General features: G+C 37.7%; 1 protein-coding gene across 1 annotated transcript; it reads right to left on the bottom strand.

The window, feature by feature from the left end:
• Window positions 1-4,249: 4,249 nt before the first annotated feature.
• LOC126596382 (kinesin-like protein KIN-12B) lies at window positions 4,250-14,130 on the bottom strand. Its single transcript, XM_050262951.1, has 16 exons — window positions 13,586-14,130; window positions 12,677-12,814; window positions 12,512-12,595; window positions 12,286-12,411; window positions 11,942-12,001; window positions 11,796-11,849; window positions 11,615-11,707; window positions 10,045-10,140; window positions 9,746-9,888; window positions 8,618-8,767; window positions 8,396-8,525; window positions 7,053-8,303; window positions 6,855-6,953; window positions 6,621-6,773; window positions 5,514-6,518; window positions 4,250-4,764 (listed from the first exon to the last, which is right to left on the bottom strand). Exons 1-16 carry the CDS (start codon window positions 13,880-13,882, stop codon window positions 4,453-4,455), a joined length of 4,191 nt encoding a protein of 1,396 aa, XP_050118908.1. The 5' UTR covers window positions 13,883-14,130; the 3' UTR covers window positions 4,250-4,452.
• Between the last annotated feature and the right edge of the window lie 1,086 nt (window positions 14,131-15,216).

Below are 15,216 nucleotides of genomic sequence, written 5' to 3' on the forward strand. Positions count from 1 at the left end.
TCATCAAGCATAATCTTCCTTTTAATTTTTCTGAATATGAGGGAATTAGGGCTTTCTTTGCATATATATCTCGTGATATTAAGTTACCAGAATCAGTTCAAGCTTTGTTGTGCACAAGAGATTGGCTATTTGGAAAATGAGGTAATATAGTTTTATATGGTATAGTACTATTGTCTTATTTCGTTTCATAATTATTTTGGTAAACTTCTCATAATTTGAATGGTTTTTAATGTTTGTTTTTTCTATACTTAGTTTATGCGGAAGAAAGTTCTGATGTGGAAAATCTTACTTAAAACATCATCAACATAACTCTTGAAGGCAATAGATCAAGCCAAAGTTCCAATACAATTTCTTCATGATGATCGATGAAAATTGAGGATTTTGTAAAAGAAATAACATGCAAGCTTTGAGTTCCATTGGCAAGATTTAAACTTTTGAGAAAGGCTTCACAACCTTGAAAACAAAAACTCTTTCATTTTGCATATCCTTGCACATTTAATATTTTGTAATAGACTAGTAGTGTATGGATGTTTTTTTTATTAGGCTCTTATTTTTTAGTGTTGATGTAGTACTTAAACGACAAATGTGTTTTAATGTTTTGAAGTAATATTTATGTGGCAGTATGTGCAAATTTAAGAAAAAATATATATTTTTCTTAACGGGTCATAACGGGTCGAGTCACTTTACCCATTGGGTAAAGTGACCCGACCTATTAAGGACCCTTTAAGATAACGGGTGTGACACGACATGACCCGTTAAGATAACAGGTATTGCATGAAAACGACACAAACACAACAGACACGACCTATTTGCCAGACCTAATTCCCACTCTCATGTTCTCTCTCCTCCCATTTTAAAAACAAAAATAAAAAATGTTAACACACACAGAGTGTGTAGGCATATACTAGTAATAATAGTAATAATTAGCATATTGCCACACACAAAATGTGTGTGAAAATTTTGTATTTTTATTTTTAAAATGAAAGGAGAGAGGAAGAGAGATATAGAGAGAGAAGGAGAACGTGAGATTGGGGATAGAACTTTGTTTTTTGTTTTTTATATAGAGACATGTTAGAATCATATGCAGGCGTGTTCTAAAAATCGTCCAAGGCGGCCGCCTCGGTGGCGCCTAGGCGCTCGACGGCGGAGTCCCGCTCCGATTCTGGCCAGGACGTTCACAAAAAGCGGAGAGGATTAGGCGGCCGCCTAGGCGCTCACTAGGCGCTCCAGGCGGTCTGGGCGGTAGTTTAGGCGGGTTCTGCAATTTCCGATTCGTCACCATCTGCAACCGATTCACCATCTGCAACTCGCATCTGCAATTTTCGACAGCCTCAAACTTATCGTTATGCTTTACTAAGTGAAGGATGGGATCTGCAGAAGGTGGGTTCTGCACAAACCCCAGAGGAGGAGGATGGGAGTGAAGGTGGTTTATGCAGAGACATAATTAGAGAGGAGGATGAGAGTAAATTGCAGAGAGTGAGAGGAGAGAGAGTTCACGATTTGCAGAGAGACATTATTATATTAAAGGCTTAAAGCTATTAGATAGATAAGGATTAATGAGTTGGTGGGTGAATCCCAGTCTCTCATGCCGGGTAAAAGCAAAATTATTAAAAAACTTATTAATTAGCTATTTCTTTGGTCCAATCATCTAGAAAATTTAGCTGTTTGAGGGAAAAGTGAGGTGGGTGGGTGACGTGACGGCTATTGATTTGTAGTTAGGGTTTCTTTTATTTTTTTATTTTTTTATTGGAACAAGGGGTTTCTTTTATTAAAAATCTTGTGAGGCCCGATGATCTTAAAAAAAAATTAAAATTTTACATAAAACTCATTTTTTATAATAAATGTTTATTTATGTATTCTTTTATTTTTCATTTTATCTTTCTCAAATTTCCTATACAAGCAGTTCTAAAAAACTGCCTAGTATCTTACATTATTATATTTCTTTATTTTCCTCTTATTTTGCATTTTATGTTGTTTTAAATTGTAAACTTGTTGTACATGTGTCATCTTAAAATATTCCTCACTATGGTTATATGGCATATACATGACACAAAACCGAGCGCAATGGCGTTCTAGGATTCATATAGCCGACCCCACTTAGTGGGTAAAGGCTTTGTTGTTGTTGTTGTTGTTGTATGGTTATATGGCATATATGCTTAATGTATTTTTAAATTTTGGACTTGTTGGATACTCTTTTTACATTTTATCATTCTTTTATTATTTTATCTATGGATTTCATACAAGTATAATTTTTTGTAAGTGTCAATATGGACTTATTTACAAGATATACAAAAAATTTACCTAAATTCGCCTAGGCCCCGCCTAACCGCCTAGGCGCTAGGCGCTAGCCCGCCGCCCGACTAGCGCCTAGCGTTTTTTAGAACCTTGTATGCAGGTGAGATTTTGGAAACAAAAAAAAACAGCAAAATTTTGATTGTGTAAAATACATTACTGTTCATATTTCTTATTTATGTTTGGTTTTAATTAAAGGGTTAGAATGATAATTTCATGGGGTTTTGGTTGACAATGAGAGTTCCATGAATATATAGTTTTTTTTTTTTTTGGGTAAAAGTTTCTTTTTATTCCCAACTAGGCAAAACATATATATAAGCTAACTAAAGACCCAAAGTAAATGTATAAACAAACAAAGGATAAAACACAAAATGAGCCAATCAAAAAATAGGCCTAAGACCAACCTACACAACAGAATCTAGAAACTTCAACTATAGTCTTCGCCTCCATAATTCCACATTATCCATCCAATTCCTCTTCCACAGCCGAGCATTGCCTCATCAATTACATCTTCCCACTCTGATTTGCTCCTCAAGCACAGCCATAAAAACAGTATAGTCTACAACTAAATGAGAGAAGCCAACTATCAAGATGAAGCCCGTGAAAGCCCACGAGCGACATGCCAGTAAAGGTAGACAATATAGAGAAGGTGGTGGTGTTGGAAATACCCAAACCGGTGTAAACACCAAAGCTCTACACATGATAGGATGCATGGCTAAAGATCGGAATAGGGATGAGCCAAGAAAAGGGATATCCACAATGGCATAGGAACAATATAGATCGGTAAAGAGATTTTGGGAAAAAAATAGTAGAAACCAAGAAAAGAGAAGAGGAAAAAAGAAAGGCGAGAAAGGCAACCGACCTCAGCTAGAGCTAGGGTTGACGCCACCGAATTTTCTCAAGATTAAAAGCCTCACACTAAAAGTGAGAAAAATATCACTATGCAATTTAACACTTGAGTCATTTTACTAATAGACAAGAGGTTAACTTTGACCTTGGGAACTTTGAGCACGTTGTCAAGCTTAAGATTTGGTGTGACTTGGACTGAACCAATCGAGATTGCCATCAGAGGTTTGAATGGCAGCTGTAGGAGGCAAATGTAATGGATTCATCAATGGAGAGGAAGCTGTCACATGATTCGTTGCTCCATTATCAATTATCCAACCCAAATGGGAATGTGCAGCAACTGGATTCACATCACATGAAGGTGTAACAATAACATTCGCAAAGTGTTGTGCATTATCATTGTTGTTTTTCCAAAGCATTGCCATGATTTGGTTGTATTCTTCATTAGTAAACCTTGGATCATCACTGGAGGATGAGGGCTTAGAGCCACTGTCTGTAGGTTTGTTTGCATTAGTTGCCCTTTCATGGTTAGCGTTGGAACACCTTTGGTTGGAAGGTTTCACATTCTGCCTATGGTCAACATTAATGGTGTCCATCAAATTCGGTCTCTTCTTCACTCATAAGGTAATGAGACGGCGGACCAATCTCATGCTCCAAATATCCAGCGCATCATGAAGGAGGGGAAAGAGCAGACTTAGTCTCACAATAGGCTAGCAATAATATGGTTCAAATTCGCCTTTGGTGAGAATCGAACCTAAGATCTCTTGCTTACAAGTGAAGAGGAATACCACTAGATCGTAGTACTAAATAGCAAAAAAATAAATGAAATTTAAAATAGAAGATCTAACAATTATGGAAATCAAATTTAATGGGTAAAACACATGTGGCACGTAGCATTGAAGACAAACCCTAAAGGTTGAGATTGAAACACAAAAACCACTTCAACTTATTTCCCCTTCTTGATACCAAATCCAAAGGTGAGCCACCATCCATTTCTTGGTCAGATTATCGACCACAGCATTTGTGCCCATTTCTTTGCAGCATTGGCAGTTATTCTGCGTATCCACATTCTGGAAGAATGGGCATGAATAGACCATACCATACATAAGAATTGGATAAAAGAATACAACCTTTTCATTCATTCATCTCTTATGAAAGAATTTGATGTAGAATACAAAAATGCTGTGAAAAAGAATCATGGAAATGGTCAAACCTGTACACAACCAGATGACCTGCATACAATGGAGCTATTGACACAAACTTTTACTAGTTTTAAGTTTATACACGGTATACATTCGCCACTAAATTCAATTTCTATATGTTGCATCGGTCATAACCGGAGAACCATAATGAGGGTTCGGCGAGTTTTCGCAACTCGCCCTCTTCCCCGTTGTAGAATGGTTCAAATTCCTCTCTACATATTTGATCACTCAAACTATGGGCCTCGCCTGCATCATATTTTGCCATATTAGAACCGTCATAAGCAAGTTGAATTGCTTCTTTGGGTAAACGAGACTCGGCAATGAGCTCATTAAGACTGCTAATCTCTTTCTCATGTTTTTTCTTCAGTTTTTCAATCTTCATGTAAGCTTTGTCTGCTTCTTGCTTGGCCTCCATAGCTTGCTTCTGTAGGTTATTGACGTTAATAAGATATCAAATTATGTTCACATAAAAGACAGTAAATGGAGGAAGCAGAGAAAGAGCAAAGTATGAAAAGTTTACTTGAACATGAATGAATTCTGTGAAAATGAAAAGATACAGAGTGTAATGGAATTTATTCAGAATTTCAGCCTCCCCATCAAAATGCACTATCTATTCTTAACATGGTCACAGGTACTGATCTCATAAAAATGTTGGAAACAATTTTCAATTAGTCCTTTCATTGACATAAATCGTAGTTCCATATTTAGGGTTCTGCTCAAATTGGACTGTAAGTTACTACGATTAACATACTTTCAGGCTGTGACAACGCTTGGTCAATTTGTTAGAGCTTGGTGGCTGATCACAAAGCCATTTGTAGTTATTAAGCTCATAAATGATGGTTTTCTATAGGTCTTTGCAACTCTTCTGAAGAGGGGAAGTTCATAGGCAGGTAGTTATAAAGGTAACAAAAAAGGGAACAAGTTACATCACGATCAGCATGAGTGTTCCTTTGCATCATTTTGTGTGATGAAACATCCAAAGAAAATGGAAAATGATTTGAGATGAAGCTTCAGAACTTAAATGCAAAGAAAATAAGAAAGACGAAAATAGATAAAATCTATCAATTATAAACATACTTCTAGGATGGAAAAGGAAAATCACTAAAATCTTGAAAGTAAGAATCTCAACCCAGAAAACAGAAAAGCATCATAACACAAAAACAGTTAACACACCTGAGCAGTAGCAACAGCCTCATCTGCTTCTTTGAGCCGCACAAGTAATTCGCCTGCAGCCTGCACAGCTTCAGCAGTATCCCGCAATTGTGCCTGAATCCCCTTATTTTCGTCCCTAAGATACCGCCCCTCTCTTTCTCTTTCTACTCTCAATGCTGAAATTTCTGCAGCAATAGCATTTATGAATTTGGACTCGGCACCCCTGACTCCTGCCTTTGCAGCTGCTTTCTTCACATCCTCCACTCCATCCCTTATCATTCTATGCCTTGCAAGCAGTTGCATATGTTTCTCTTCCAAATCTGCATACTGTTCTAACATCCGTGATTGCCCCTCCATAGCCAGTTTCATTGCTTTCTTGAGCTCTTCTGCACATTTCTTCTCAGTTTCTAATTCTTGCATTGTCTTTTCGGCCAGTGATCTGCTGGCCTCAAGTTCCATTCTGAATTCCTCAGTAAGAGATATCCACTTACTCTCTACTTCATTCCACTTTTGTCTCTCTTGTTCTAGTTTCTGTTCAGAGCTTTCCTCATTTGACTCTGATATTGTACTGAGAGGGGCCACATTTGGGTCACGTGAATAGGTCAACTGCATCATAGAGTTTCGTGTCCGGGCTGATGTGGATGATCTGCTGGCCTCAAGTTCCATTCTGAATTCCTCAGTAAGAGATATCCACTTACTCTCTACTTCATTCCACTTTTGTCTCTCTTGTTCTAGTTTCTGTTCAGAGCTTTCCTCATTTGACTCTGATATTGTACTGAGAGGGGCCACATTTGGGTCACGTGAATAGGTCAACTGCATCATAGAGTTTCGTGTCCGGGCTGATGTGGATGAACAGTCTACGTAATACTGTAGCTGGCTTCTTAGATCTTGAATCTCTTCGAACAACACTTCCCTTTCACCCATGTCACAAAAGTTTCGTAAATTTTCCAACTCATCTTGAACTCTTTTGAGTTCAATATTTGTCCTCAAAAGTTCTGGGTGATTCTCGTATTTCTCCTTCAGGATCTGTATGTATGGGTAAATCTATAAGCATAAAGACCACAAAAAGGATCTGGAGAACAAAGAAAAGAAAGAAACAGAAATGGGGCCTTCATAGACAGTTTATACCTTATACTCATGTGTGAGAGACACTAGCTCTTCCTCCATGAACTCCTCAGTGGGTAAAACACCATCCATGAGGCTCTCAAGGCGTAGAATCTTATCCTCCCTTGTCTGGGCTATAATGCCATTGCATTCTCTCTCATGCTTGTACTGCTGAACCTGTAAAATACAGCTAAAAAAAGTCAAGCAAACAATAGAGGAAAATAATTGTTATGGCGGCTGTAATTTGGAGAAACCTACCAATCGGTTTAGCTGCATTATCTCTGAAGTTTTCTTGGCACATAGGTCTTCTAATGCCATTTCTCTCCTAATAGCTCCCACTAAAACCTTCTCCACAGCCTAATCATGGGGGAAAAAGTCAAGTAACTGTTGCAAATGAATCAAGGGAAGTTTGGAAAAAAAATAATTGAAAATCCAGCTATTCTTTCTTGAGCTTACTTTGGGAACTTGAATCTTGGATTTGTCAGCAGACTCTGACCCATCAACAGGTACCAATTGCATATCTGAAATATCATTTGCCTCCTTGACCTCTAGCTGCATTCTATTCTTGCAATTATTACAAATAAACTCCACTGAATCATCTTTTACTATTTCTTGACTAGTTTGCAATCCCACATCAGCTTTGGAAACGGGGAAAATCACCCTGGACTCTGAAGGTTTCAATGAAAACCTGAATGACGACTTCCTTAAAGCTGAACTTTGGCGGTGACTACCAATAATTTCAAGACCATGCTGAATGCTTGCTGCCAACTGTTCAGCTGGTGCTGAAAAGTTAGTAAATGCTCGAGCAGATAGGTCATTCGCTGAGCTCTTTATTACAGGTTTTCCAAAAGATATGCGCATGTCATCTGGACTTAACGTACTCCCACCAGTAAGATCCTTCTGAGAAGCAGTCAGCATTGAAGACGTCCTCAAACTTTTCCTGCTGGTGTTGACCCTGGGTGAAACACTGGGGGTAGGAGACTTTAGAACTTCGGGTACATTGCATGGAACTATGCTCAGACATGGAGAAACACAGTTAATTACGTCATTTGGAGAACCAATGCATTCATCTGTGACTGAAAGGCAGCCAGGCATGCCTCCTGAAGGATCAGAGGCTGCACATAAGGAACCTTCCTCCACACTTTTGCAGGCTGATTCTTCAATTAGAAAATCAATAATGGAGGACCTCAGAATATTTTCCTCCTGAGCAGGCTGCATGGAGGTATCTTCTATAACATTGCGAGGGTCCGATGCACTAGCACTGGGAATAACTGGGGTGCTGCTAGCACATTCAACAATCATGTCCCCTTGTTCGGATATTCGTTCTTCCATATTAACATCTGTATCAACACCTTGTTCTTTGATACAATCACTTCCAGATGCATAGCTTCGAGAAACTTCGGAGCTTCCAATTTGAACAGCCACGAGTTGCGAATGTGATTTCATTGTGTCTACACTGTTCACATCAGCTCTGTTGTTAGCTTCATTGACAACTGTCTGGTTACTTACTTCAGCACAAAGCCTCTCAACAGCTTCCTCATCAATTTCCATCTCCTCATCACTGTCATCATCAACATGAGGTAATGTCATTGGAGGTTTAAGCCTAGCCTTTAGCATATTCAAACTTTGACGAAACCATGCTGCACTGTGACCTCCACTTGAAGCGACTGGGTTGTTTCCATTTGCCTTAATCTGGCGTAGTTCATCCTGTCAAATTCACAAGCTCAGAGATGATTCACATGTTTAATTTGTAAATGGATGAATCAAAATATGCCAAAGTACAATAAGAGAGAACATACCCTTAGCTGTCGTATCACCTCACGCAACTGATTCACATCTTCCTGCATTACTTCATTAACAACTGCCTTGTTCTTGATAGCCTTAGCACGCTGTGCAAACCTCAATGTACTGAACGTCTCACTCTTACAGCTGCAAGATTTAATAAGTGAACTTCCAAATTACAAAAGCAGATTAAAAATGGTAAATGTTATTTTCATGGAAGAAACAGGTTGCAGTACTACCCTTGTGTTGGAGAAATAGCACAGACCATTGCTAACTTTGCATTTCCACCCAGAGATTCCTGCAATAAGAATGTAAGCCTGGAATCTCTATAGGGGATATGCCTTTGCTTTCCCGTTTGAGAAATTTCAGCAAGAATGTTTATCAGGTTCCTGCACTCAAACAATAAGCTGCAATTAGCACAAAAGTAAAAAAAAAAAATAAAAAAAAATAAAGTCTTGAACATAACAAAACTTTATATCCCAGGATAGAGTAGCCTACTAAGAAAGCTCATAAGCTAGCTCATTAACAAGATTAATGAATAAGTATTTATTTATTTTCTTTATAATTTCATTCTTGTAAGCTTTATGTTGTAATGAAAATTTCAATGAACACAGTTTCATTATTTGTATTCATATCCTGTTTCTTGTAAACATTTTTGTAATTCAATGAAATGAAATCTTCGGTTCCGTACTGTGATATTCATAAAGGGAAAAGATTGCCCTGTTAGAAAATGCTTATTTATTTAGGAAAGGAAAACAGAAGATCAAGTTTCAACCTCAAACAGAATCATCAACTAGAGCATGACACAATAATTTGAGCTTTGACTAAGGCTCGTGTTCAACACAAAAGCTTGTGTAACTTTATTAAGCAACACTCTAGCTAGGTAAAGCTCAGCTGGGTACGGCTCAAGTTCAACACTCAAGCTTGTGTAACTTTATTGAGCAACACTCTAGCTAGGTACAGCTCAGCTGGGTACGATTTCTCTCAAGCGTGTTCTATTATTCTTGAGTCATTTAGTTAAAGTAAACTGATATCACTAAATTACAAATCACTGTATCAAGCTTGTGTAATATTAAGCAGCAGCCTAGCTAGGTAAAATCTCTGGTTGCCACGGCTTGTTTTCAATTGTGTAAGCTCAAAATTTGGAATAATCGTCTTGTAGAAAATTCAAACATGTTATTATCCTTGACCGTTTAGTTAGAGTAAACTGATACCACTGCACTAAAAATCACTACAATCTGTAATTAACTACTGGGTTTCAAGTTTCAACCAAACAACAAATAACAGCAATACTAATTAGGACTTTTAGAAAGCTTAAAATGCACCTTTAGGTAGAACTTTATATAGAACAAATAGATAAACCATACCCAAGCTGTGAGAGTGATCGATTGATATTCCCTGCTTCCTTCAAGCGCTCTCCTGCCGCCCCTGTTAACTTCTGACGCTCTGATCCAGCTAGATCAACAAGATTTATTCTACTGGTTTTGAAACTTGTACCATTTGCCACATTCTACAAAATTGATGGTTCACTTTAATCACTCCACGATACAAGTGAGAAAAAAAAAACTGAAAACAGATAAATTTCAATTTTGCTCATAAGTAAAACTATAATGAACAAGTTCACTGGGAAAGTATTCTGTACATAGGTCCTCAAGTCAGTTATTACCTTGCATTGAGATTCAACAACACAGGTAAATACAGTATGTGAGCGGGAACTCTCAGCATTGATACTAGTTGAACCTGTTCTCCTGTTTGACAAGCCCTGCATAATGCACATGTTGGTAATAGAATTCCTTAAAAAAGTATTGAAGCTCCAATCATTCATTCAGATTATGTTCACTGCAGGAACTTGGAATATTTTTATCCTAAGCGAATCTCCCAGAGGAATATTTTTATCCTAAGCGAGTCTCCCAGATTATGTTCCACAATACCATTTTTTCTATACAGTTATATTCAACATTCATGAGACTCTTCTTTTACATATTTTTCTCCTGCCTTATTCTAATCTGCTTCCTCAGAACTTTTGGTCTTTGATGTAACTACTTCCAAGCTCTAAGGATCACGAAAGCTTCCAATTTCAATAGCCACTAGATATTGTTCTAAAAAACTCATGTGAAGCTTGATGCATGTAATCCTAGTTGTGAGACTCAGAAGCAAACAACAATATTCTTTTACCAAGAAAAGAACACCCCCTTGCATTTGATGTCCCCTATCAAAGACTATTAAAAGTTGCTAAAACTTTCTGCAAATTCGCAATTCTTGAAATGATTAAAAAAATATATAAATATAGTATCCACTTATAGTAATTTTTCTAATTTATCATTTCAAATGTACAGAAATAGGAGATCGAAACAAGATACCGTATCCACTTATGGTAATTTTCTAATTTATCATTTCAAATATACAGAAATAGGAGATCGAAACAAGATCCATCTCAAAAGATACAGCAGCAGGACTTCAAAGGGATCCCAAACCTTTACTTTCTTTTCTGGTTGACAGAGAAACAGAACTTTCCTCTGTTTCTCCCACTTTGTGGTTTGCACTTTATGATAGAACAGTTTGCAAAAGTAAACAAATAGGGGTGGTTTGGGAGTGAGGTGCTTAAAAAAAAAGCACCCATGAAAAAAAGCTGTCAGAGTTTTAGGTGTTTGGTAAACTAAAAAAAAAGGGCTTATTTTGGAAGCTGCTGTGAGAATAAGCTGAAATCAAAGGAAAAAGCTGAAGCTGCTATTTGCAGCTTTGGAAAACTGGCTTTTTTTCAAAGCACACGGAGCTACAATGCTCCTTTAATGAAAAGACCCACTATCAGACTGTTTTTTTTTCAAAAAGCACTTTTACAAAAAAATTTACCAAACACTGCTGATTTATTTCACAGCCGCTTATTCTCACCGCAGCTTTTTTTCAAAGCGCAGCAATACCAAACCAGCCCTTAATGTTATCAAACCATTGATTCGATATATAATACATCAATATCAGGAATATTCCTTATTCTGGTTATTTTGCTTAAGAGTCTACTCTTTGTTGTTGACTTGCTTAAGAGTACAAACAAAACTAAACATCCACATTCTTAAAGACAAAGGTTCCTGAGGCAGAACAACCAAAGAAACAGGGGAAAAACTACATGCATACCACAAAAGGTTAAAATTTGCTCAAAAACGATCTGACAATTTTTCTCTTTAGTATTACTATATGCCCTTAGACAATGAATATTCTACAGGTGAAATAATAAAGCAAACCTTTATCAGAAGCTGAGTCACATCTTTCATTGTACGTACACACTCCTCGGTGAGATTTTCGACATAAACACCTGATTTAACATCTTCTCTTATCTGGGAAAATAATGATAGAAGGCCTATGAACACCAGCACACTAATAGTACAAAAGATTGATGGTGAAAAAGAAAAATATTCCTTTCACCTGAAGGCTTTTTTGATTTGGATCCAAAAGATCTGTGATTTGTTCATTGTAAATCTGCAAGCAAGCCGATAAATAAGTGAAAGAAGTTAAGAGTCTATTGGCAAATAATCAGTCAACCGAAATGAATAATTACTCAATGTTTCTACCTCGAGAAAAGAACAATGGCACTGATACTTGAGTTCTTTATCAGCGTGCTTGATTTGCTCCTGTAAAAATGAATTCCCCAAAAACATGGGCAAACCTTTTAATACAAGAGTAATGTCAGATAGACCAACTTTTTAGACCAAATTGTAAACCATATGATGTGTCACCAATAGGAAATAAGCACATTAATCAACACTTAAGTAATAATCCAATCATCAACAACCACATCATATGGTTTACAAAATTTGGTCTAAATAGTTGGTCTCCCAAGCATTACTCTTAATACAATATAATATTAATAATGTGCAGTATCTTAAACTAACTAACCAACAAAATTAAAGCTCACCTCATTTAAGCGAGCAAAAAGACACTCAAAAACACGGGGGGTTAACCCTTGTTGATCACTTGATAGATTCTCATCCAGCAAGGCATTGGCTGGACCCCACATGGTGTATGTCTTTCCGCTTCCCGTCTGATGAATTCAATAACCAGACATATAGAAACAAAATTACCATCAGCATTATAACATAGCACAGACACAGAATGAAGCAAAAGACCGACTGGAAACAGACCTGTCCGTATGCAAATACAGAACTGTTAAAACCTGCCATACAATTCTCAACTAGAGGTGCTCCTACAAGCTGGAAAATATCTAGCTGCAATGACAAGCACAACAAAAGGTTAGAATTAAATCTAAAATCAGCTATTGAAGAATACCATTTTAAAAGAGTTCATGCCTGTGATGCATCTGTGTTGCAAACCGAGTCAAATGTGAAGGTCTGTCCATTTATCGACAAAGAGTCACTAGATAATTTCTGCACCATCATCTCTCCTTCGTCCTTGTCCTTTTGTGGTGGTCGCATTCTCACCACTACCTATACATATTAAGAAAAGAAAAATACGAGTAATAATGAAGATTATGTCGTGACTAACAAAATGAAAAAGGGCTCACTGAAAGAACACAAAATGAAAAAGGATAAAAAATATTTAACAGCTAAGGAACAGCCATACGGTGAACCAACAATTTCTTTTATTCATTCTCATTCTTAATTAATTACATTTTGATGTTTCTCGGTCACCAAATAAAGGTGGGTGAATAATAAAAAACTGCAAACAGCAATCAAACTGTAATGATACTGAAATTAAGAGGAAAAATGATATCCACTCAGCTAAATTAGAAGATTTCTCAGCAACAAAACAGATTTCGTCAAAAAAGGGTCAAAAAGAACTGTAAGAAATTAATGTCAGTATGTAAGGACCGTTCCCTAGTTGAGGTGAAAACGCAATCATCTTTAATTCTTCTTAGTCTTAATTCCTGATTCGTCAATTAACCTTTCATATTTCACGGCAGCCAAACACTAATTTCAAAATGTAGTAGTATAGACATTTTAAAGTAGAGGGGAAAATGATATCAAGCCAAAATTAAGAAAGATTTCAACAAAAATTACAAGATTTTACAGAACCCAAGCAGAAGTGATTTGGGAACAATGCGCCACAGACAGCAATCGATATGAAAATAGAGAAATCAAATGATATCAACTCAACGGGTAAAAGATATTTCAACAAATCCCACAAGATTTCTCGGCAACCAAACAGATTTTCGCAAGTTATCAATTTAAAATTTAAAGAAAGAAAGAAGAAAGTACCTGTACACCAGAATCGGAGGTTCCAGGGCCGGAGTTTTCGGTCTGAGAGTCAACGCTGAGCTTCCGCTTGAGAGGGTTCGACGACGGGGGCCGAGGCGGCAATGGGCCCTTCAACTTCGCGGCAGGCGAAGGTTTAGAATCGGAGATCATGGAGTTGGGATCCGACGGCGGAGCGTTCTCCTTGGAGGCCTTGGGCTTCCGAGGTGGCCTGGGCTTGGCGGAGATAGGGTTTGGCGACGAGGGAGGCTCCGTCATCTCCGTCAATATCGCGTTTCTCGGCTGCATGAAGCGCTTCATCGAATGTAGAGAGAGAAAGCGAGGGTTTCAGAGAGAGAGAGGGAGGGAGGGGGAGGGAGGGGGAGGGAGTGGGACTGAGAGAGTAGGGTTTGGATGCACAAGAGAGCGAGAGAGGAGGAAGAGAGAGAGGAGAGGGAGAAATGAGGGGTAGCCGTTGGAGGAGGCGAACGGAAAGGGAGATTTGAATTTTGGAGGAAATTGAAAGCACGTTAGGGTAGGGTCTTGTTTTTTATTGATGAACTCGAAACAACAAAACAAAAAGCAATTTGAATTTGTGTTGGATCTGGATTCCGGATTCTGGAGCGCTGTGCTTGTGATGGAGTTTATTTTCGGTAACCCGGTGCGCATATGGGCCCTTTTTGTTTGTTTGTTTATTGAACAATTAAATAATTATATTTTCTTATTTGGTTGAATTATGGAAAATTTAATCTTCGAAAGATAACCTAAAAAATAGACGTTCAGATCACAGTGCAATAAACAATATTATCTACACTAAGGAATGAAAGAGTGAGCTAAGTCTCACAATGGGCTAGCAATAATGTGATTCAAATTCACCTTTGGTGAGAATCGAACCTAAAATCTCTTACTTACAAGTGAAGATCAATATTACTAAACTATAGTATTAAGTGGCAATCACAGTGCAATTGTAGATATCGAAATTTCGGTGAAATAAATGTTGACCAATAATTACAATTTTAACGCTCACGTGTCACATAAATTTTACACGTAGCGTGTGACTAAACGAAAAATCAAAATAAATCGAAGAAGTCATCAAATAAAGACACGTGTGAACACCTGGCGGAAATGATTTATTTCATCTGAATATTATATTCAAAATTAGGCCTTGAAAAAATTCTATAAATACAAGGCCATTTCATTCATTTTAGGATATCAATTCATCACCATTTCACATCACACCAAAACTTTGAAACTTTGAAACTCTAAGGCTCCCAAGCAAATCCCAAAGGATCAAGAAAGCTCTCTCCGTTCTTCGTCAAATCCTCCTTCAAGATCAAGCCCCAACAACCCTTGAAAAACGTCCACCAATTCAAGATCAAGCCCCAACGGCCCTTGCACAAAGTATTCATCGTTCATCATCCGGTCATCTTAAGATCAAGCCCCAACGGCTCTTTGGATCAACAACATCAACAAATCCACACATCCATTCTTCAAGATCAAGCCCAAAAGCCCTTGAAGATCCATTCATCCGTTCGCCAAGATTAAACCGAACGGCCCTTGAAGAAACCATCTGTACATCACTATTCATCCTAAAGATCAAGCTCCGACGACCCTTTGGATTAGCAGCCCGTCCATAAATCTACACAACTATACAT

This window comes from Malus sylvestris, chromosome 13, assembly GCF_916048215.2.
Source record: "Malus sylvestris chromosome 13, drMalSylv7.2, whole genome shotgun sequence".
NCBI lineage: Eukaryota > Viridiplantae > Streptophyta > Magnoliopsida > Rosales > Rosaceae > Malus > Malus sylvestris.